The 24,204-nt window shown below is 43.3% G+C and overlaps 1 protein-coding gene across 3 annotated transcripts in view; it reads right to left on the reverse strand.

The window, feature by feature from the left end:
* Positions 1 to 2,254: 2,254 nt before the first annotated feature.
* slc12a4 (solute carrier family 12 member 4) overlaps positions 2,255 to 24,204 on the reverse strand; it is a 31,673-nt gene continuing 9,723 nt past the window's right edge. Inside the window, exons 1-24 of one of the 3 annotated variants that reach the window (XM_041895390.2) lie at positions 22,741 to 23,085; positions 21,423 to 21,517; positions 20,593 to 20,724; positions 19,696 to 19,842; positions 19,152 to 19,206; positions 18,808 to 18,938; positions 15,659 to 15,900; positions 15,084 to 15,298; positions 14,101 to 14,265; positions 13,831 to 13,929; positions 13,556 to 13,613; positions 13,174 to 13,348; positions 10,492 to 10,610; positions 9,012 to 9,110; positions 7,964 to 8,083; positions 7,742 to 7,846; positions 7,374 to 7,542; positions 6,920 to 7,115; positions 6,473 to 6,642; positions 6,056 to 6,187; positions 5,539 to 5,646; positions 4,103 to 4,290; positions 3,003 to 3,136; positions 2,255 to 2,645 (exon numbers count right to left, since the gene is read on the reverse strand). In XM_041895390.2, the coding sequence (XP_041751324.1) occupies positions 2,554 to 2,645; positions 3,003 to 3,136; positions 4,103 to 4,290; positions 5,539 to 5,646; positions 6,056 to 6,187; positions 6,473 to 6,642; positions 6,920 to 7,115; positions 7,374 to 7,542; positions 7,742 to 7,846; positions 7,964 to 8,083; positions 9,012 to 9,110; positions 10,492 to 10,610; positions 13,174 to 13,348; positions 13,556 to 13,613; positions 13,831 to 13,929; positions 14,101 to 14,265; positions 15,084 to 15,298; positions 15,659 to 15,900; positions 18,808 to 18,938; positions 19,152 to 19,206; positions 19,696 to 19,842; positions 20,593 to 20,724; positions 21,423 to 21,517; positions 22,741 to 22,858 (3,264 nt within the window). In that variant the 5' untranslated portion in view covers positions 22,859 to 23,085 and the 3' untranslated portion in view covers positions 2,255 to 2,553. Of the gene's footprint in view, positions 2,646 to 3,002; positions 3,137 to 4,102; positions 4,291 to 5,538; positions 5,647 to 6,055; positions 6,188 to 6,472; positions 6,643 to 6,919; positions 7,116 to 7,373; positions 7,543 to 7,741; positions 7,847 to 7,963; positions 8,084 to 9,011; positions 9,111 to 10,491; positions 10,611 to 13,173; positions 13,349 to 13,555; positions 13,614 to 13,830; positions 13,930 to 14,100; positions 14,266 to 15,083; positions 15,299 to 15,658; positions 15,901 to 18,807; positions 18,939 to 19,151; positions 19,207 to 19,695; positions 19,843 to 20,592; positions 20,725 to 21,422; positions 21,518 to 22,028; positions 22,352 to 22,740; positions 23,086 to 24,204 lie in introns of those variants that run through there. The other 2 variants (XM_045225044.1, XM_045225043.1) reach the window with 2 other exon arrangements.

The following is a 24,204-nucleotide window of genomic DNA, read 5'->3' on the forward strand; positions in this document are numbered from 1 at the left end:
TTTACAGCTCTTGCAGTCTACAAGAAATAAAAGGAAATGTGTGCGTATGCTACTCTGTTCGTTCAGGTGGCCCAGAAAGTATTCTTCATGCCTATCATAATGACTTTTGTACAGAAATAGCAGATCAACAACTATACATTACATTGAATGATGTAAAACCTCTTCTCTTTCAACAATTACAATTACAATAATCATGAATCAAAATGATTTCAAAACAATCTCTGGCATCTACATTTACAAGCTCTGTCTCTGCCATCTGTTGAAATACCCCAACTGGCATTTCTTTGTTCATTATCTACAATCCGAAAAATCTTAACCTCATCGGGGGAAGATAGAGAAAATAAATAAGAAAATAAATATAAAAGTTATTATTCCACCAACCAAAAAAGGACTCAAATTGGCACTCTACACAGAGGCCTTCATACGGCCCACCCAAGACTATGCGCTATCTGGCAAGCTAATCCTTGATGAGGGAAAGCCCACCATAATTTATTTTCTGCAAAAAAATACAAAAATACTGACTCAGTCGACATAGAAAATTAATGTTTGATGGATGTATGTGTAAAAGTAGCAGTTGTTAGTGGCAGTGGCGGCTCCTGAAAAAATTCTCAGGAGGGGCAATTTTTCTGATGATTTAGGTGACCTACACACATTTAAAAAAAGATATGTCCAGCAACAACATGAAGACAGGGGCAGCATATAAGTCAATACCAGAAGCATTTATTGACTGATCTCAAAAGTGTTGGCTTACCAGGGTTGGTGGAGCCCTCAGTTTCATCTTTGCCTCGCAAAGCTAACTCAAACACTCCGCAAAACTTCACACACTGGATTAGCCGGCTGAGGATGTGGCGGTTCTTGCTAATGTCGTAGTAAATATATTTGTTATAGTGAATATGGAATATGATATGTTGAGTAAAATGTTGTGCTAAGATCTATTTAGGTCAGGAGCTGGTTATAAGTTATGTTCCTATCCAATAACAATGGACAAAAGGGTCCTATCTTGTCAGCCTTGTCAGCAGGTGGCCAAGGACAACACCCACGCCATAGGCCTCTCAGTTCTTCCAACTCACGAGTTCTTGCTCTGAGGACACACACACACACAAACACACACACACACACATCATCACTGTTAAACACACACACACACACACACACATCATCACTGTTAAACACACACACACACACACACACACACAAAAATCCCCTCTCTTAGGCTGAACATTTGAAGACAGAGAACCCGACTCAGAGCCAATGCAACAGTGACAGTAGCCTGGAGGGGACCTCGCCCAACTCATCAGGACCAATCAGAAGATCAGAACTACTAGATTGAACCTACTTCATTTATTGCATAAAATGTCTGCACACAATGTTTCGGGGCTCTCTTCAGATAATAATAATAATAATAATAATAATATGCCATTTAGCAGACGCTTTTATCCAAAGCGACTTACAGTCATGCGTGCATACATTTTTGTGTATGGGTGGTCCCGGGGATCGAACCCACTACCTTGGCGTTACAAGCACCATGCTCTACCAGCTGAGCTACAGAAAGTGGATACTCATGGATGCGCATTGCAATTGTAAAATGTCAACACAATTGGAGACACCACGTCATTTTTGGAGACATGTTATTGACAGTAAACTATTGTAGATGCGACTGCTAACTAAATAAAACATTTTAGCTGGCTAAAGCAGAATGTTTGCAGAATGTTTGTAAACTAAGTCTACAAATTAAAAACATAAAATAACGCCACACTGCAGGTCGCAACATAGACGCTGATAGCCGCCATTGTCTTAGTTACGTTCAACGTTACGTCACGTATGACGAAAGCGCGTAAGTGCAAGCCCACAGACACCCATAGAGAATGTATTGAAAGCTTTGAAATGTGAAAAAAATAGATTTTACATGACAGGCTATGAGAGACTTCTGGGCGATTTTCAACCTGACTGAAATCGCCCAAAAAACGGGCGGGGCCATTTGAAGCACGACTTTAGCCTGATTTGACATTTAGTGGCTGGCAGATCAGACGTGAACACTGATAACTGCTGTTGCCGTGATATAATTTTTTATAAATTTATAAAAAAAAATTATAATTTTTATTTTTTTATTTTTTTATAATTGATTAGAAAAAAAATCCCTTCCTTTTCCCGTTTGGCAGTGCGTCGCCCATATCGCCCTATTGAACAAGCCGTCCCTGGTTAGTGGTCTCCTATTGCAGAAATAGGTTTGTGAATGACACAAGCTTTAGTTGCCTTGGCAATAAGGCATTCATATGAGGGAATTATAGCATGTCATCTTTAAAGGCTACTGTCCTCGTGGAAGGCAATACATTCCACAGAAATGCCAGGCAAATTATTATTGCTTTCTGTGGTCCTCAAATTCCACAATAAAAGTCCTCTTAATTCCATCATTAATTGGCACAGTTTGTGTGTACTGTATGTTGAGGATCGGCTGGATGCTGCTGCCGGTGCTGCAGTGCCCCCGGTGGTCGGGGTGGAATGTTTCCTGTCGAGGCAGTGTCATGACCTATGACCCCAGTGGTTTCTGATAGGTCAGGAGTAGATAGTGATGACCTCTCGTCCTCCTCCTCTCACCAGCAGCACTCTCTCCAAACCTTCCGTCAGCACCTCCAGAAACTCCATATCTGGGCCAGAGTTAAGCACTGCTATAACCAGCAACTCTGCTCTGCATCGCTGCACCTGCGATTACATCTGCAAATCTGTGTACGTGACCAATTAACTTTGATTTGATGTTCAGCTCAAAAGCCAGTAGTCTTTCATCTCGGTAGACATAGCCAAATATTTCGTGCATGCTGGCTGGCCATCTACTAATACTCATTCGGTCATCTTTTACACAACTCATGCTACACTCAACCCCAAATTACACTCCCTAACCCCATAATGAGCCCTAAAACTGTCCTAAAAAATGAAATATTGTACCACACAGACCTCTAAGACCAGTGTTGTCCAGTAAATTGAGAGCAGCTGTTAGTGAAGGATACAGTTCTCGTCTCCGTCTGTGTTGCGTGGCGGCCCCGGCATGTTGAGCAGCACCAGACGAGCATCATGGGACTTGTTGACGATTACCTCGTTCAGCTTCACTGCCGTGTGCATCCGCCGCACATTGGACTGGTCCCTGGGACACAACCACATACAGATGTTACAATGCAATCCAGAACATTCAAGTATTTAAAGGGATAGTTCACCCAAATTACACATAGGTTTCCTTACCCTGAATGCAGTCTATGGACAAAGTATGACAGCAATCCAGTTTCCCTGGCTCTGTTTCCACATGCTAAAGTTTTAGCATTTGTGGCACAAGTCCCATTCAAGTCATGGGACCGATATTATCATTTTTCACACATCATGTCCAAATCATCCGAAAGTATCTAAAATTGATTTTGAACCTCAAAAAAGTACCTTATAGAAGTTTTGAACATGATGTGCAAGAAATGTTATATCGATACCATGATTTTAATGGGATTTGTGCCACAAATGCTAAAACGTTAGCATGTGGAAATGGTGCCAGGGAAACTATACTAAAGCATGGATTGCTGTCATACCTTGTACATAGACTGCTTACAAAGTAAGAAAACCAATATGTAATTTTGTAATTTGGGTGAACTATCCCTTTAACAATGCCGTGGAATAATGTTCAGATATCTAACAGTGAACAGCATGAACCAACTCAGTCATAAAGCAGAAAGACATCAAGTGCAGTCCACATACCAAAGCTCACCCCACCCCGCCATTCCAATCCATTGCATGGAACTTACAGACTCAGAGTGATCAGAATAACATATTACTAACAGGAACTTACAGACTCCGAGTGATCAGAATAACATATTACTAACAGGAACTTACAGACTCAGAGTGATCAGAATAACACATCACTCACAGGATGAACCATTCTCTGTCTGCAAGACAACAGAAGCAGGAAAAAAGAGAGAGAAGAAGGAAGACTAGAGAGAGTGGACTACCTCAGATGGGGCCGGATGGAGATTTTCCTAACCACGTGAAAGGCCTGGGGGTTTTCCTAGTCAGATCACGTGGGTCAAGAAAAACTCCTGGCCTTCCAATAGACCAACAACAAGTGACTCACGGTTTGAGGCTCATGAGTTCTCTGAAGTTCTCTGGTGCGTTGTTCCTGTTCCTCCTTTCTGCCTCGTACTTCTCCTTGGTCCAGGTCATCTGGATCTTATCAGCTACAGGCTCCACCACCTCCTCCTCCTCGTCTGAGTACAGGCTGCCCATACGGATCAGAGAGTGTCTGTCCTTTACCAGCTGGGCCTATAGGGGGCAGAGTGCAGGGGATACAATGTCCTAATGTCCATACCAGAGTTACTTGAAATGCATGGCCATACATTGCTTCATTTAATGCTAGTGTAGATACACTTTATATACAAAAGTATGTGGACACCCCTTCAAATTAGTGGATTCGGCTATTTCAGCCACACCCGTTGCGGACAGGTGTATAATCGAGCATACCGCCATGCAATCTCCATAGACAAACATTGGCAGTAGAATGGCCTTACTGAAGAGCTCAGTGACTTTCAACGTGGCACCGTCATAGGATGCCACCTTCCCAACAAGTCAGTTCGTCAAATGTCTGCCCTGCTAGAGCTGCTCCGGTCAACTGTAAGTGGTGTTATTTTGAAGTGGAAACGTCTAGGAACAACAACGGCTCAGCCGCAAAGTGGTAGGTCATACAAGCTCACAGAACGGGACCACCGAGTGTTGAAGCGAGTAGCGCATAAAAATGGTCTGTCCTCGGTTGCAACACTCACTACCGAGTTCCAAACTGCTTCTGGAAGCAACGTCAGCACAGTAACTGTTTGTCGGGAGCTTCATGAAATGGGTTTCAATGGCCAAGCAGCCGCACACAATCCTAAGATCACCATGCGCAATGCCAAGCGTCGGCTGGAGTGGTGTAAAGCTCGCCGCAATTGGACTCTGGAGCAGTGGAGTGATGAATCATGCTTCACAATCTGGCAGTCCAACGGACAAATCTGGGTTTGGCGGATGCCAGGAGAACGCTACCTGCCCCAACTGTAAAGTTTGGTGGAGGAGGAATAATAGTCTGGGGCTGTTTTTCATGGTTCGGGCTAGGCTCCTTTGTTCCAGTGAAGGGAAATATTAACGCTACAGCATACAATTACATTCTAGATGATTCTGTTCTTACAACTTTGTGGCAACAGTTTGGGGAAGGCCCTTTCCTGTTTCAGCATGACAATGCCCCTGTGCACAAAGCAAGGTCCTTACAGAAATGGTTTGTCGAGATCGGTGTGGAAGAACTTGACTGGCCTGTACATAGCCCTGACATCAACCCCATCGAACACCTTTGGGATGAACCTGCTACTGGGCTAAATCACACTTTCAATGGAGATTCTCCAACTGAGGATGATTAAATACAGGAGAAGACTTCTGGGTCTGGGAAACCAGCTCAATATGTACTTCACTGTGGTCCACAACTATTGTTAAGTATGTTTGGTCTGACAGGTGTAATTCTGTGGATGTTTGTGGATGTGTAAGATGTACCTCTCTTTCTCGCTCTGCGCTGGACAGCCTCATCTGTCTAAGCATCTGAGACCTCTGCTCCATCATCAGAGTCCTCTCATACGTGTAGGCCGAGATGTCGCTGTCATGCTGAAACAATTAACATGGTAGTACGTAAATACCTGACCTTTGAATACACTAAGGGGAGAGAAGTGATTTAAAAATGGAAACTCAGTTGGATTGCATGTTAGACTCCTGGTATGAGGTACTTCTCTTCCCATCTCCACTATCATGACATAATTAGGTTTAAGGAGGGACATCTCTCACCATCTCCACTATCATAACATAATTAGGTTTAAGGAGGGACATCTCTCCCAATCTCTACTATCATGACATAATTTGGTTTAATGAGGAACATCTCACCATCTTCATAATTCGGCTTAAGGAGGAAATTCTCTCACCATCTCCACCATAATGACATAATTAGATTTAAGGAGGTTCATCTCTCACCGTCTCCACCATCATGACATAATTAGCTTTAAGGAGGAACATCTCTCACCATTTCCACCACCTCCACCTCTGCCTCTATTCTCAGCTGGTACAGGAATGTAGCCAGGTCTTTCTTCATCTGAATACTGTTGTCCTCCATCTGGGCCACAGTGAAGATACGCATCTTACACTTCCTCCAAACCTGAAACACACACCATGGTAAGAATGGAGTAGCTTAGCAGTTAAGAGTGTTGGGCCAGTAACTGAAAGGTCTCTGGTTCGAATCCCAGAGCCAACTAGCTGAAAAAGCTGCCGATGTGCACTTGAGCAAGGCACTTAACCCTAACTGCTTCTTTAAGTCGCTCTGGATAAGAGCGTCTGCTTAAATGTAGATACATTTCTAAACAAACAAATCCATACACCTTTAGTCTCTCTCAAGTCATGGTGGCCAACAATAAATGCTCCCAGAGTTTCTGCTGGACTTTACCTTGTGCTGTTTGAGCAGGAAAGGTAGCAGCATGAGCATTCCTCCGTCATGGACGATCCACCACACATCGATGGTGCCATCTGTGAAGCGTTCATGGTTGCTGGGGTAGAAGGACACGTTCTTGGGCACCATCAGAGCCAGGTGGGCTGCTGTGGTACAGCGGACTGTGTCTGTGGGGAGGGGCACAGAGAGGTAAATATGTTTACTTTGTGTAATATGTAATGTAATACAGTTCAATGCTGATGCTATCAGTTAACTAAAGAGTCAGCATGGAATGCTTCAAATACTATACAGGCTGAAGGACAGTCCACCAAACCCACAGAAACATAGAGATGGCCAATGCCCTCATGGAGAAACTGGGATGAGGTTATTGTTTAGAACATTTTTAGGGGAACGGGTCAGATCCATGTGTAGGACCAGGCTAGTCTACAGTAATCAGAGTCTTACTAATGAATGTCTTCCATGCGCGGGGGTCTTCACTTTGCCTCCAGCCGTAGGGCCATCCCATCACCACTGTGTTGTGCTTCATGCCCCCCAGGCCACAGGACTGGATCAGGTGGGCAATGCCCTCCCTCACCTTGGACGCCACAACCACCTGGCAGAAACCCTTCACCCGCTCAATCTCCATCATGTTCTTTACGGCCTGACGAGGAGGAGAGCAGACAATGCAGGTAATCATAAAGCTGGTAATAAACTCACTTATTCTTATTGGCGCAGAGGAGACAACAGAAATTAGATCTCTTTCTTATAGCTTTGTAAAGTGGACTGTATGACCAAGCAATGATGGTAACAGCCTTCAAACAATCCTGAACTGATTCAATAAAGCTACAGTACGGCAAAATGTATTTTTCTTGTACACACAGTAGACTGTCGGAGAAATAAGATACAGCTCTATCTCTACCTGTTCAGAGGCCTGTGTTTCTCCGTAGCTGTCCAGGAACTGTCCCTGGATGACAGAGCCCACTATGGTCAGGCCCTTCCCTGCCTTCAGCTGGGAGACAAAGGTCAACAGACGGGGATACTTCACATGGAGGTCCTCATCCAGCTTCAACAGCACCAGGACCTGGGGCCTGGAGAGTGGAGGGGCAAGAGAGACAAAGTACATGAGAATCTACCTGGAAGTACTTATTTGATTTACTAAAAAACAACAACAGTATAAACTGTAGAGTGAGAGAAAGTACAGAATGTATGAAAAGGAAGAGGTAGTTATGCATATCTGAAGTTGGAGATACCAGATATCTAAGACTATGGACGAGGAGTGATGTTTACCTCCAGTTTTTAGTGTGAGGTGGTCCATGCTCCAGCCGTAGCAGAGAGTACCGCGCAGCACTGAGGGACAAACCTCGTATCCCATCTCCCCACTCCTTCTCCGCTCTGAGAGAGAGACAGAGTGACAGCATCAGAATATATACTCTAGCCTAAATAGCTAACTCATACAGTGACCCAATTATATACAATTATGTTATGAGACGGGTAAGAGTTCAGACATACCCCTGGTACTCAATGTACTTGTAGATCATGCCAGCGATGCACATGGCCACGATGGCATAGTACCAGGAGGAGATGAACATCAGAGCCAGACACATACTCATACCCAGAAAAGACAGAGCCCTGTGGGGGAAACACACAGTAGTGTAGTACTCATTATACTATAGTACATGGGTGGCAGGTAGCCTAGTGGTTAAGAGCATTGAGCCAGTAACCGATAAGTCACTGGTTCGAATCCCCGAGCCAACTAGGTGAAAAACCTGTTGATCTGATAAGAGTATCTGCTAAAATGTGCACTTTAAATGTAGTACTCTTTGCATTTGACAGGGACTCAGGAGGAATGTTATGTGAGGGAAATGTATGTTGTCTGAAGAGCTAGCATTGAATTGTAAACAGCTTCTCCTCTCACTCTATCTTGGTTCGTGACTGTGACCTCCTCCTCAGACCAATTGGCAGTACACACAGAACATTGTTCTGGGGACCAAAAGGAGTATCTCAGTTTCAAGGTCCCAGCTTTGAGAGAAGAAGCCTCGTCAGTCACATGCAGGAACCTACGTTAATAATGTATAATGAAAATCATGCTTATATGACTTGTTTGTATAGCAGTATCAAAGGACTGAGAAGGAATGCCCTTTTCAGAGTTTTCATCAAGCTTGGATTGAGTTTGTGAACCTCTCCGGCCGTGATAATAAAGATTGATTCATTTACATTGAGTTTGAGTCCTTAGTGGTGAATTTCCACGACAGGTGCTATACTTGTTCAGCTACTGAAGCTTATTACAGTAAAGTTCCTTCTTTCTAGGTCACCATGCAGAACACCAGAGAACAAAATGCTTCTCTAGCTGGAGTCTGCATAAAGTCCTCCAGTCAGTCAACAGAAAAGCAAAGTAGATTATTCAAATGGAGTGGAAGTGTAGCCAACACACCCACACGTATACAAATGGAGTGGAAGTGTAGCCAACACACCCACACGTATACAAATGAGTGTTACATCGCTCACATACAGTATGCACGGATACACAGCCACGCACATACACCTGTACTGTACTTACCAGTGGTAATATTTAAACCTAGGCCTCCAGTTGGGTGTCCGTAGTAAAGTCTGCACAGCACAGGCTAAGTTCACAAACAGATAGCACATCAAGAAGAACCTGTTGGAAAAAAAATCACACACCATAAAATGTAATTAATTCCAAACCGATTTAGTCATTTAAATATTGCTTTGGAATTACAATACATTAATTGTCCAGTTATGTACTTGTTGCAGGATGTATAGGCCTAGTAGTCTGCTAAAATACATCTCAACTGAAGGCAAAACACAGAAGCACAAGAAAGTGCACTAGGTCAGGGGTTCCAAACTTTTTCACTCAGGCCCCCCTTCCAGCATTGGGGAACATCCCGCACGCGCACAACGTCTATTTCTGTGGGCACAAGCACTGTTCATGACACAAACTGTTCACACCACTCTTGTTGGTGTAGTGACATTTTTTCAGGTTTAAAGCTTATTTCCTGCAATTCTATACATTTTTCCATGTCTAATGTGTATTCATGTGATACTTGAGTGACTCGAACATTACTACAAAATGTATGGGCACTGAAACCTAGCTAAAAAACGTTACCTGAAATGAGCTAGTTGATCTGGACATTTCTGACGAGTTATAAATAGCTCTCTAAGGTATGCAATGACCGACATGACAAGAGGAATACTGATGATGCACTACTCAATTTCGAAATTTCACCTTGTGCATTCTACTATTATAACCTTCAACAGTAAGTTGAAAGTCGGATTGAGTTCCTTAAAATGTATATATATAAAAAAATAACTGGACCCACAGTTTGGGAACCACTGCACTTGGTGACCTTCTACAAAAAGCCACTTGTGCTGAGTGTGTTCACGGTGCCTGGCTGGAATGAGGTGTTTCACTTGTGAAGTGGTTGTCTAAAATGCAAGTGATTTGATTAAAGTACATTTTACAGACACTCTTATCAAGAGCAACTTACAGGAGAAAGTAGGGTTAAGTGCCTTGCTCAAGGGCACATTAACAGATTTTTCACCTTTGTCAGCTCAGGAATTTGAACCAGCAACCTTTCAGTTATTGGGCCAGCCTCTTAACCGCTAGGCTACCTGCCGCCCAAAGTACTCCACAGAGGACCATAATGTTCATTAAAACATCTGTGAGATGGAGTGGAATAACCACTAGATACACACACATTGAAAATGGTTTATTAACAGTGTGTGAGAGGGGAAGTAGAGTCATCAAGAGTCTGTTTTCTCCCATGTAAGGTACATGACTTTGGCTGATGGGAGTAAGTTCAGCAAGTTCACACAACATACCATTATGTAATGAATATGGATCTGAGTTGAAATAATCCCTATTTGACTGTTTTTTAATCATCATGTTTGTTGTGTCTGCGTGTCTGCATGTGTGTGTTTAGTGTGTTTGTGTGCATGCATGTGTGTGTTTTTCCTTGTCTGTGTGCATGCACCTGTGTGTTTAGTCTATTTCGTGCACGTGTGTGTGTGTGACTCACATGGAGAGGATAGGGGCCACCATGTCCAGAGAGGCTATGAGGATGCCCAGCTCAGCGATGAGTCCTGTCAGTAACAGTGCCCAGGTTGGCTCCCCATTGGCCTTGCCATGACCAAACACCTGCCCCAGGAAATAAGAAAAGATACACTTCATTGTCCATTTTCTTTACAGATAACAGAAATATGTATTTTTGAAATACATTCATTGTTTTTTTAATGGTTTGTTTGTTTTTTATTTGTTTTATTTTAGGTTAATTGTTGTATTGTAGCCAAGGGGACAGATAATTTATGGATTGTGTGGCTTTAAAGGCCCAGTGCAGTCAAAATTAAGCCTTTTCCCTGTTTTTTGTATCAGATTGTACAACGGCTGATGAAACTAACGCTGTAAAAGTGCGCAGATTTTTTTTTACCCTATTTTTTCTCCCCAATTTCATGATATCCCGTGAAGCTCAGTTGGTAGAGCATGGCGCTTGCAATGCCAGGGTTGTGGGTTCGATTCCCACTGGGGACTAGTATGAAAATATATGCACTCACTAACTGTAAGTTGCTCTGGATAAGAGCATCTGCTAAATGACTAAAATGTAACTATAAATATCCAATTACGATCTTGTCTCATCGCTGCAACTCCCCAATGGGCTCGGGAGAGGTGAAGGTTGAGTCATGCGTCCTCCGAAACATAACCCGCCAAACTGCGCTTCTTAACACCCACCCGCTTAACCCGGAAGCCAGCTGCACCAATGTGCCTGAGGAAACGCTGTTCAACTGACGGCCGAAATCAGCCTGCAGGCGCCCGGCCTACCACAAGGAGTCGCTAGTGCGTGATGAGCCAAGTAAAGCCCCCCCCTGGCAAAACCCTCCCCTAACCCGGACAATGCTGGGCCAATTGTGCGCTGCCCTATGGGACTCCCGGTCACAGCCGGTTGTGAAACAGCCTGGGATCAAACCCAGGTCTGTAGTGACGCCTCAAGCACCGCAATGCAGTGCCTTCGACTGCTGCGTCACTCGGGAGGCCAATGTGATTTTTTTTATTTTATCAGTGTTATTTCCTGATAGTTGCTGATTGAAAATACAATCTACACAGGACCTCCTAATCAGCAGGTTTGCAAGGGTGGGAGTTTCGGCTTGTCTGGTGACATCACCAGGCAGTAAATTGGTTAAAGCTGCAATATGTAACTTTTTGGGCGACCCGACCAAATTCACATAGAAATGTGAGTTATAGATTTACATTTTAGTCATTTAGCAGACGCTCTTATCCAGAGCGACTTACAGTTAGTTATTTTTATATTTTAATTTTTCATACTGGCCCCCCGTGGGAATCGAACCCACAACCCTGGCGTTGCAAACGCCATGCTCTACCAACTGAGCTACATCCCTGCCGGCCATTCCCTCCCCTACCCTGGACCAATTGTGCGCCGCTCCATGGGTCTCCCTGTCGCGGCCGGCTACGACAGAGCCTGGATTCAAACCAGGATCTCTTGTGGCACAGCTAGCACTGCGATGCAGTGCCTTAGACCACGGCGCCACTCGGGAGATCCGTCGTTCTCATTGAAAGCAAGTCTAAGAAGCGGTAAATATGTTCTATGTGCATTATTTATATGCTTCCAGTTCTTAAGTGTTGTTTTTGCGTCTTTTACTTTCAGTTTTGCACACCAGCTTCAAACAGCTGAAAATACAATATATGTTTGGTTATGGAAAAGATATTTCACAATGGTTTAGATGGTACAATGATTCTCTACACTATACGTGCGCTTGTTTTGTCACATAAACTGAAATTAGGCAAACTATTCGAATTTTAGCAACCAGGAAATGGCAGAGCGATTTCTGCATAGTGCAGCTTTAATAGACCAATAACAAATAGAGTTCCAACCTCCCTGCCAATAACAGCTAGTTTTAGTTTTCCCCACCCCACTCGGACCACTCCCAGACAGTCCTAGCTAAATTCTTGCTTGAGAAATAGTTTTTTTGCTAAAAAAGCTATTTTTTTCTATTTTAATAGAAAACTATGACAGTAAGGTACTTAATTGTTACCCAGAAATGATTTGATATTGATTGAAAAACGGCTGCATTGGGCCTTTAAGTGCTGGTCCTAGGCCAGTTTTTGGTACCTGATTCTTCATGGTTGCTTAAGCTGATCATAGACCAGGGTTACTCAACCATAACATTACCTTCTTTTATATAGCTAATCCTCTTCTACCAACAAGAATTGAAATGTGGGAATGCAAATTAACTCATATGTTCAGCTTCATTCAAATGAGTAAGCAAAGACATCCGCAACTCGATTCTCTTGTTCACTGTAGTTTGTAGTTGTGTATCATATCGTAGGGCCACTGTAACCATACACGGGCATAGAGCCGAGCAATGTGTACAAACAGTGGTGGCAGCTAGAGAAACCTTGAATTATGGCTGTGTTTTCCGGTCCACTAACAGCTCTGCATTTTATAGAAATGACACAACAGTGTGTATGTACAATACAGCTCCAACCACAAAGGCTCTGATAGCCAGTGTATAATTTTTTACATTGTAGCAAACACTCTTATCCAGAGCAATTAGGGTTAAGTGCCTTGCTCAAGAGCACATCGGCATATTTTTCACCTAGTCGGCTCTGGGATTTGAACCAGCTGCCTTTTGGTTACTGTCCCAATGCTCTTAACCGCTAGGCTACCTGCCGAGGTGGCTGGTCCTACCCTAAGGAAGGGGATGATGTTGTCCTTGGCGATGGCCTGTAGGAGACGAGGGGCGCCGGTCAGGGACTGTAGTCCCGCCCCCACGGTGGAGAAAAAGGAGCCAATCACGATGACCCAGGGGGAGGGCCAGGACAGAGTCCCCACAACCAGGTTCTTACTGACTGCATCCCCAAACCTACAGGACAGGAGAGGACATGGACCTGTTAGTGAGGCCATTATCAATACCAACAAACACAGCATTTGAAGTGCTTTGCCATACCAACAAATATAATTAAAAGCTTTGTACTATATGATGTTGAGAAGCAGACATGCCATTGTCTGGACTTGAATGTAGCTTGTGATGTCAAAGATGTGGCCTAATGCTACAGACAGGTTCACTTACTTGTCCCTTAGGACCACTCCTTCAATACAGGCCCCAAACAGAACAACAGAGCTGAAATCTGACGGCAGGATGTTAAGGAACATACAGAAACACATGCAGTATGGAACACAGATGTATCTAGACATCGAACAACTTGGGCACAACACTGCCTATTGATATGGACAAGGAAGAGCTTGCAGGTAGGCATTTCACTGTACCGTTTACACCTGCTGTATCCTGTGCACGTGACAAATAAACGCTGATTTGATTTGACTATTGACTCCATGGAAGGATACAGACAAGGGTAGTAGTGGTTATAGCCAAAATGGTTCCAATAGGGATGGACTTCTGAGCATCTTTCAGATCTCCTGATCTGTTGGAGCCTGCCATGATACCTACAGTACAGGGACATGAAGGACACACATCAGTTACTGACAACACTCAGAATGTTGACTCAACCAATCAGTGAACAAACATGTCTCTGGGTTGCCAGCTGGTCAATTGGTCTGGTGTTGCCAGTTCATGGTCTGGGTTACCAGTTATGGCTCTGGGTTGCCAGGTCTTACCTGTGGCGGAGGGAAAGAAGATTCCCACCAGGAGGGTGAAGGAGGTAGCGATGTCAGCTGAGACGTACAGGCCGAAGCTCTCCACAGCCCCGTGGACGTCTACTGAGGGCAGACCAGCCTTCTCCAAGATCTGACCCTTCTCCAGGTAGTCTCCCCACATGTTATCTACAATACACATCAGGAACAAACTTTATAGATATGCTAGCATCCCATCCACAAAGTAAGCAACGTAATGACATCCCCCTAACGGCACAGCAACACCCACCAAAGCTCTACAGCAGGGTTGCCCAACCCTGTTCCTGGGGAGCTACCCTACTGTAGGATTTCGCTCCAACCCCAGGTGTTACTAACCTGATTAATGGTTGCAGGTAGCTTAGTGGGTAAGAGCGTTATGCCAGTAAACGAAATCCTAATTTTCTAATCCCTGAGCTGACTAGGTGAAAAATCTGTTGATGTGCCCTTGAGCAAGGCACTTAACTCTAATTGCTCTGGATAAGAGCGTCTGCTAAATGACCCAAAAAAAAAAAATATTCGCCAATTATTAGAATCAGATGTGCTAGATTAGGGTTGGAGCAAAAACCTACAGCATGATAGCTCTCCAGGAACAGGGTTGGGAAGTCCTGCACTACAGCATCACAAATTATTGTTATAATAGTATATATAAATTCACTTTTTAGATAGCTAAATCACTACAAACATGTTGTACACAAAGTCTGCAGAAAATCTCAAAGTGCATGTTTTACTGTAATTACATATCACCATTGTAAAGTGGATGTGGCTCTGCTGCCCCATAGCTGGCTGGTCCCCAATGGCTATAGTAAACGAGTGAATTTGCCCCTAGACGCTAATATTGGGTCAGTTATACATTTCCCGCCATTAATGGTTAAGGTTAGGATTGTGGGAGGGGGAAGCTGATCTTAGATCTGTATCCTAGACTTCACCCAGTGTGGTAATAGCCATATCATTACAACTATGGTCCTTACCGCTGATGATGCCGCTGGCCAGTCCTGGTATTCCCTGTATCTCTGTAACGTTGTTCTGGTTGAAGTAGTCATCACATTGAGGACTACTTATGTTGCCAGAGCTACAGAAGTTCCTCCAAAGCTGACTAGCTACAGTCACATTGCCCTGTAGAACCGTCTTACTACACACGTCAAACTGATCTCTCACCAATGTCCTGTTACCCAACATACAGATCCTGGAGAAAGAGGGATATTATTGGTTATGATTATCAACAGAGTGATGAAAACATGTCATGATAATGTGATGATAATATCTGTGTTTTCACTCTACGTTAGATCAAATATTAGCTACATTATAGCTACACTGAAAAACATTTACAGTATGCGTACAGTAGCTACATCTTTAGGACAAAGTTCAACAATGGAAATACAATTATATCTCCCTGGACCATTCCAGCCAGCGGAACAACAAGTGTCTTGGCTTCCGTTGGGGAAAAACTGAACATTCATTAACACCAAATTAAATCCACACAAATTATACCATTATCCCCATTTCCTGTTTAGACAAAGAAGTCAACAAATACACAGTGCCTTACGAGAAGTCGGGCGGTTGGAAAATGGACTTGATGGCCCCGGCGTAGATGGAGACAATAGAGATAATGACACAGGCCAGGAAGAGAGAGGCCAGCTTGTTGACGTATTTCACCCCCACAAAAACCACCACGGCCATGAGACTGAGACAGATGGTGCCGTAGACCCTCATGTTGTTGAGGATGGCACTGTCGCCCCCGTGGTGGTCGCTGGCGTGGAAGATGGCCGCCTGGGGGACCAGGTATTTCTGGGAGAGGACAATGACAACAGAAGTAATTTAAGTAAGTACACTTTCTGTGAGGCACACACAATGGTGTAAAGTGTAAAGTACTTAAGTAAAAATACTTGAAAGTACTACTTAAGTAGTTTTTTTGGTATCTTTACTTTACTATCTATATTTTTGACAACTTTTACTTTTACTTCACTACATTCCTAAAGAAAATTATGTACATTTTACTCCATACATTTTCCCTGACACCCAAAAGTACTCGTTACATTTTGAATGCTTAGCAGGACAGGAAAATGGTCCAATTCACACACTTATCAAGAGAACATCCCTGGTCATCCCTACTGCCTTTGATCTGGTGGACTCACTAAACACATACAGTGCCTTGCAAAAGTATTCATCCCCCTTGCCGTTTTTCCTATTTTGTTGCATTACAACCTGTAATTTAAATGGATTTTTATATGGATTTAATGTAATGGACATACACAAAATAGTCCAAATTGGTGAAGTGAAATGAAAAAAATAACTTGTTTCAAAAAATTCTAAAAGATAAATAACGGAAAAGTGGTGCGTGCATATGTATTCACCCACTTTGCTATGAAGCCCCTAAATAAGATCTGGTGCAACCAATTACCTTCAGAAGTCACATAATTAGTTAAATAAAATCCACCTGTGTGCAATCTAAGTGTCACATGATCTGTCACATGTATATATACACCTGTTCTGAAACACCACTAAGCAAGGGGCACAACCAAGCAAGTGGCACCATGAAGACCAAGGAGCTCTCCAAACAGGTCAGGGACAAAGTTGCAGAGAAGCACAGATCAGGGTTGAGTTATAAAAAAATATCCAACACTTTGAACATCCCACGGAGCACCATTAAATCCATTATTAAAAAATTGAAAGAATATGGCACCACAACAAACCTGCGAAGAGAGGGCTGCCCACCAAATCTCACGGACCAGGCAAGGAGGGCATTAATCAGAGAGGCAACAAAGAGACCAAAGATAACACTGAAGGAGCTGCAAAGCTCCACAGCGGAGATTGGAGAATCTGTCCATAGGACCACTTTAAGCCGTACACTCCACAGAGCTGGGCTTTACGGAGGAGTGGCCGGAAAAAAGCCATTGCTTAAAGAAAAAAATAAGCAAACACATTTGGTGTTCGCTAAAAGGCATGTGGGAGACTCCCCAAACATATGGAAGAAGGTACTCTGGTCAGACGAGACTAAAATTGAGCTTTTTGGCCATCAAGGAAAACGCTATGTCTGGCGCAAACCCAACACCTCTCATCACCCCGAGAACACCATCCCCATAGAGAAGCATTGTGGTGGCAGCATCATGCTGTGGGGATGTTTTTCATCGGCAGGGACTAGGAAACTGGTCAGAATTGAAGGAATGATGGATGGCGCTAAATACAGGGAAATTCTTGAGGGAAATCTGTTTCAGTCTTCCAGAGATTTGAGACTGGGACGGAGGTTCACCTTCCACCAGGACAATGACCATAAGCATACTGCTAAAGCAACACTCGAGTGGTTTAAGGGGAAACATTTAAATGTCTTGGAATGGCCTAGTCAAAGCCCAGACCTCAATCCAATTGAGAATCTGTGGTATGACTTCAAAGATTGCTGTACACCAGCGGAACCCATCCAACTTGAAGGAGCTGGAGCAGTTTTGCCTTGAAGAATGGGCAAAAATCCAAGTGGCTAGATGTGCCAAGCTTATAGAGACATACCCCAAGAGACTTGCAGCTGTAATTGCTGCAAAAGGTGGCTCTACAAAGTTGTCACGTCTCCTCCCGTTGCTCCCCTCCGGCGCTCTGATTAGCCGGTCTACTGAGCCACCGGTCTGAGCACACCACCTCGGCAACACCGGAATGGAAACCCAATGCACCCTAATCTCCTCCAGCGCACCTGCACCTCATCATCTCATCACCACCCCTATATAGCCCTGGACTGTTCGGTGTTGTGTGTGATTGTTAGTGTCTTGTTGTTCTCTTGCGCAGTGTTAAGTAAACCTTTACATTGTTGATTCCTGCGTCTGCATCCTGCCTCTTCGTATCCTCAGTACTCGTCACAAAAGTATTGACTTTGGGGGGTGAATAGTTGTGCACGTTTTTTTGTATTTTTTCTTGTTTGTTTCACAATAAAAAATATTTTGCATCTTCCAAGTGGTAGGCATGTTGTGTAAATCAAATGATACAAACCCCCAAAAATCCATTTTAATTCCAGGTTGTAAGACAACAAAATAGGAAAAATGCCAAGGGGGGTGAATACTTTCGCAAGCCACTGTACTTCGTTTTTAAATTATGTCTGAGTGTTGGAGCGTGCTCCTGGCTAATTTTTTACTTTTGATACTTAAGTATATTTTAGCAATTACATTTACTTTTGATACTTAAGTATATTTAAAACCAAATACTTTTAGACTTTTACTCAAGTAGTATTTTACTGGGTGACTTTCACTTTTACTTGAGTCATTTCTATTAAGGTATCTTTACTTTTACTCAAGTATGACAATTGGGTACTTTTTCCACCACTGGGAACACACATATAATGCCTTATATGTGTATTCTTAATGCACTTATAATGACTTCTACAACTCGCTATAAGGTCAGAACAGACGTCTTTCACTTTATATGTATCTATTTTGAGTACTCCGAATATACAAATATCAGTCATATACTACAGTCTACAACAGTAACATTACATGGATCAAATTTCTGTTCATCTGATGTTATTGGATCCCATTTTTTACATGTAAGTTACTCCATCTCAATATGATTGAGTACATTGACCTATTTTACTGCGTTTTTTTGGTTACATCCCAAATGGCACCCTATTCCCTACATAGTGCACTACTATAGGCCCTGATCAAAAGTAGTGCACTAAATAGGGAATAGGGTGCCATTTGGGAGCAACAGATAACTCACCAGGAAGATCTCTATAGCTCCCAGTATGTACATGGCAGCAGCGAAGGTTGTTCCCAGATAGAAACAGATTCCTACAGCCCCACCAAACTCAGCACCCAGGGAACGAGAGATCATGAAGTACGCCCCTCCGGCTATAACAGAGCAGAACAGAGTTCATATGGATGAAACTGGTCTGATGTCAGAATAGACTGACGGTGTGATTATTGGTTAATTTGTTATTAATGTAATTAACAATTACATTATCTTGTTAATGTCATGTTTATGTAACTGTTACAACTAAAGTGTTTTAAGTGTAACATTTAAGTTTGGATTCTCAATCTTCAACGCTTGTACTGTACCCTCACCTGGGACAACACCATTTGTAGCTATGGCACTCATGGATATGGCAGTGAGCATTGTCTGTAAAAGAGGAGAGAATATGAACACCATAAAATAAGGTCAGTCTTTGTGAGAGAGTTCTGGATGTTTTCTGTTGTGCCAATCAACCAATACGCTGAGCTCTTTATCCACATAATAAACACACTTAGCATTAGAGGCATCACTTGTCATTGCACAACTGGACATAATTCATAAATCATATTGGAATGGTTGAGACATGAACCACAAATACATTACATTTCCTTTGGAGTAAACAGCAGGATATGTAAATTGATTGAAATGCTGTGGGTTTTATTCAGCCTAGTAATGTTAACTGGCAGACTGGCTGGTTACCCAGTTTTAACAGGGGGTTTGGCAAGTGGACAAGAACAGAGTGTCAATGGTCTTCTAACATTGCCAGACAGTGTGTATGTGTGTGTGTGTGTGTGTGTGTGTGTGTGCATGTGTGCATGTGTGCATGTGAGTGTGCCTGTGTGTGTGTGTGCATCCACAATGTGTGTGTGTACTAACACATGAGCAGCACATGAGGACGATGAGGAATGACTGGACGATGCCGGCTGTGCCCACGATCCACGTTAGACGAAGGAACAGGATGACACCAAAGATGTTCTGTAGACAGGGCAGGTAGACTCCCATCAGGGTACCCATGTTGGGTGACTGCAGAGAGAGAGACATGAAGTGAGACAGAGACAGCGAGAGAGAGAGAGAGAGAGAGAGAGAGAGAGAGAGAGAGAGAGAGAGAGAGAGAGAGAGAGAGAGAGAGAGAGAGAGAGAGAGAGAGAGAGAGAGAGAGAGAGAGAGAGAGAGAGAGAGAGAGAGAGAGAGAGAAAGAAAGAGAGAGAGAGAGAGAGAGAGAGAGAGAGAGAAAGAAAGAGAGAGAGAGAGAGAGAACAGAGAGAGATAAAGAGAGAACAGACAGAGAGAGTGAGAGAGGAAGAGAAATTCACATTAACTATAATTGATATCTAACATCAATCAGGAAGGGTGCAGGAATCAAACATAAACAGCAACAGAAAGAAGACAGAAAACAGATGAGTGATAGCACTGCTGTAGTTTCCCATATTTGTGTGTGTAGTGTGTTTCAGTGTATTTCAGTGTGTATGGTGTGTTTCAGTGTCTATGTTTTTGTGTTTCTGTATATGGTATGTAGCACAGATAGACCCACAGGAAATAGCTAATTGACAAGAAGTATTGATCAGGTAAAATATTGATCAATTCTCACCAGGGGGCCCACAGGGCACAGCCTGTAACAAACAGGCACCAACACAACCCAAAGCACACGCATGCAAGCTCAGATCCAAACATGCGCAGAGACAGAGGGGGAGGGGTAGAGAGAGAGAGACTAAAGCCTGTTTGAATCTGAAAAGAAAGAGAGGTAGTTTTTCTCCAGTCTTTGTGACTTCTGACCTTTGGGGCCTTCCTGAGTGACGTCCCTGTGTTCTCGGCCTCCTCGTGCTCCCTGGCCCCCTGGGTAATGTTGGTGTAGTTGACCAGCCGGCTGAGGAGAGACGACACCTTGGGACGGATGTCCAACTCCTCCTGCAGGACAGGGACAGCAGGACAGGGAATAGTTAGAGGTGGGTGGGTACCTGATGTGTCTTTAGGGTGCTATAGCCAACAGTAAAAGGGTATTATAGTGCAGTGTAAGGAACTGAATCTGTGCCTGCACTGTATTTGTTGGAGGAGTGGTGGTCTATCTAGTGATCGATCAATCTAGGCAGTTGAGACTAGCAAATATTGATGTTAAAACATGTGACATGTTGTGTATAATCATGTCATGTATCAGTATCAGTGTCACTGAGAGCCAGTCTTAAAGTAACTGTCCAGTGAAAATCTCACTTTTAAAAGTCCATATTCTGTTAACTCATACCCAAAAAATTTTGTTGATTCATCCTATACTCCTATTTTGTGGACAGAAACACCCACCTCAAACTTGGATCTCAAACAGACCGTTTCAAAAATGCTTGCCATTTCCTCATAGAGGATGATGTCATCCTCCTGAGGAGGATGAGCTGGCCATTCAGCGGTCTACTCGCATGAATATTTTTTATGACCGGTATACGCCCAAATCATTCTGTTGTTGGGGTATGCCCACACCATTCCAACACAAAAAAGCTGCTTTTTAACATAGGAAAACAATTTCACTCATATTGTAATTAATTATAGGTCATATTTCATAGAAATCTGGAAACACTGGACTGTTACTTTAAAAACAGAAGACAGGCTTGCTCACTGACCTCAAATAAGGCCAGGTTCCTGTCATAGAAATCAGTCCTCTTGACAGCATCTGCACTGCTGAGGAAAGGACTGTCCTCGTTGTGATTTCCATGGCCTGAAAAAAGAGATAGAAGTATAAATGTATAAGGTAGGCAAGGATAACATTTTCCCATTCAAATGTTTTCATCCAGTATCTTGTAAGATAAACAGGGGTTATTATAAAGTATGAAATGTGATAATGAGAGTGTCAGTTTGTGATCAGTTCCCATTCATGCATGTTGGTACTCTATTGTTAAACGGCAGTCTGTTTGTTTTCATATCAACCAACACATGTTGCAATATAAAAACACAGGAAATGACATTTGAGACAGATAAACTTTAGAGATATCTGTAGAAGTTGCAGGAAAAGGGAAGACTAATAATAACTACAGTACAATAGCCATCAAAACCATGCAACGATGCAACCATATCAATAAAATAGGAAATGTTTCCACAGAAATACTGTCTCTCAATTCACATTTTAAAAAAGTTTCTCAAGAGCTGGCGTGCTGATTTATTGTACAGTATTTACGGTGCTGACAGTGATGAATCTCCAAGTTAGTTCCCACAGTCTGCCTACAACCTACAGTATGACATCACTGTCTGTTTCAGTCTCCCACTCCCACGTTCAAAGTAATCAATTCCAGCAGCTGCTATGTGAGGTATGCTGTCACCAGAGACCTGCGCCCTACACTACTATACTGGCTTTAATATCTTTAGTATCAACAGAAAGCATATCAGGCACAGAGAAAATAGGAGGGAATTCACTCAAACCCTCTATTGCAAAATGTTTCAACCCATCATTGCCGATCAAGATTAATGTGATTTCAGTAAACAAGATTGAGCAATTGAGCGACTTCGCTTGCATCACAAGTTAGCATTCACCCAAAGATAAATTAATATCTAAACCTCATCCAGGCCAAAACTAAAATCAATCAATGTTAAATAGAGCAGAGATGACAAAGTTGCTAAGTAATTTGTCTCTGGTTTAAATTATGTTCTCTGTTTCTCTTGCTACATGAAGCTGAGACAGGATATGAGCCTGAGGATACTGGCATTGCACACAAAGCATCTGTGTGAATATGATAATACACGACACACACACACACACACCATTCTATTTCTAGAAATTAGGATCCTGACCTTTGGATCATCAGAGAGCATGACCGGTCGTCGAGTCTCTTCAAACAACATTTGCATGCAGCCCAAATACTAACATCCTGAGCTACAGACAATTACCCAACTGCAGTATCCTACAAGTATGACTGAACACGAGACAAAAATGGCTTCTCTACTCACCTGTCTCCGGTACCACAGTGTTCAGTACCTCAGTGCTGCTGAGGGTGACCATGCTGCCACAGTGTGTGCAGAGAGCAGTGTACTGCGGTCTCTGGTTCGGGACATAGTCAGGCGCCATTCAGGACACACTGTCACACAGGGCAAACTGTCACTCACTGAGGGGCTTGGGCCAGAACACACAGCGTGAGATTGCATACACACACACACAAGTTGGGCGCATACACAGGAGCGAGTACACACAAGCACGCACGCAGGCACACACACACATATACACTGTGGGTTCTAGAGCAGACGCCAGAGCAAACACAGAGTAAGCATATGAAGATCTTAAAAGTATTTCACAACTATGTACAGCACATTGACATTACTATGGGCCATGATGGGCTTGTCATTGGATGCCAACAACGCATAATGGAATCTCAAAATGATATGCTGCGAAACATTCAGGAAAAATGTCCCACCTAATCATTAATAACGAGGGAGTCAACTCCTCGTACCGTTTCTGAGATTAGATGGGAATACATGTGTAAATACCTAACACTCACTCACTAGTATGATGTAATTGAAAATGGAGAGGGAAAGAGACAAGATCAAATCAATGCAAACACTGTCCTCTAGTGTCAGTTTGCAGTTGGTGCACGTGAGAACATTATTGTAAGACAGGAAGGATGTCACTGTACTGTTATGTGTTTGTGTTTGCATTGCAATGTGCATGCCATCATAGCGTCAGTTCTAAACAATGACCGAAGGACGCTGAACTTGTAAAACAACATATAATCCTTATCTCTCTCTCTGTACTGTTCGCTTATATGTTTCCAAATGTCTCTCTCTCTACCGCAACACTCTCCTCAAGTCGGTCTTATTAAAAGGATGGAGGGTTTGGGAACGGGGTGCCGTTTGTAATGTTGAATGGTCCAGAGGGGGTTCTCCTCTTAATGACCTGACGCTGGATGCCTAATTAAAACAGATTAAAGATTAACAGGACTGTTATGAACAACATACAGAGAGTCCCCGAGTCCCACTGCGCTGAAAAGAACAGCACACAGGGATTTACGACGACAGGTCCCAACAAGTCAACGAACAAACGGTGCCTCCACAAAAATGCCTCTGAGCCACAAGATCAAACTACTGCCAACAAAGTGAGACAGACTGCCAACCCTGCCGAGCCTCCCGCCTCCTCCCGCCGTTCTGAACAGTTACCTCTGTCTGAACGCTTTGTTACTATTAGACAAGTCAGCACATTACTGACAGCACTCACTTTTGCTTTTTACAGAGTGTGATGTCACGAGAGGCTGTGTCTTGGAGGGACGTTACATCCCCCTGAGATGGCTGCAAACCCAGACAGCTATGGCTCCATCTGCTGGTATGGTCGGGAACTCCACCCCTCTATGGCCAATATTCCCACGCAGCTGAAACAAATCAGGAGCTGATGAGCTGAAGGTTTGGGAAGGGAAGAGACACAGT

This window comes from Coregonus clupeaformis, chromosome 15 (assembly GCF_020615455.1).
Source record: "Coregonus clupeaformis isolate EN_2021a chromosome 15, ASM2061545v1, whole genome shotgun sequence".
In the NCBI taxonomy this organism is placed as follows: Eukaryota; Metazoa; Chordata; class Actinopteri; order Salmoniformes; family Salmonidae; genus Coregonus; species Coregonus clupeaformis.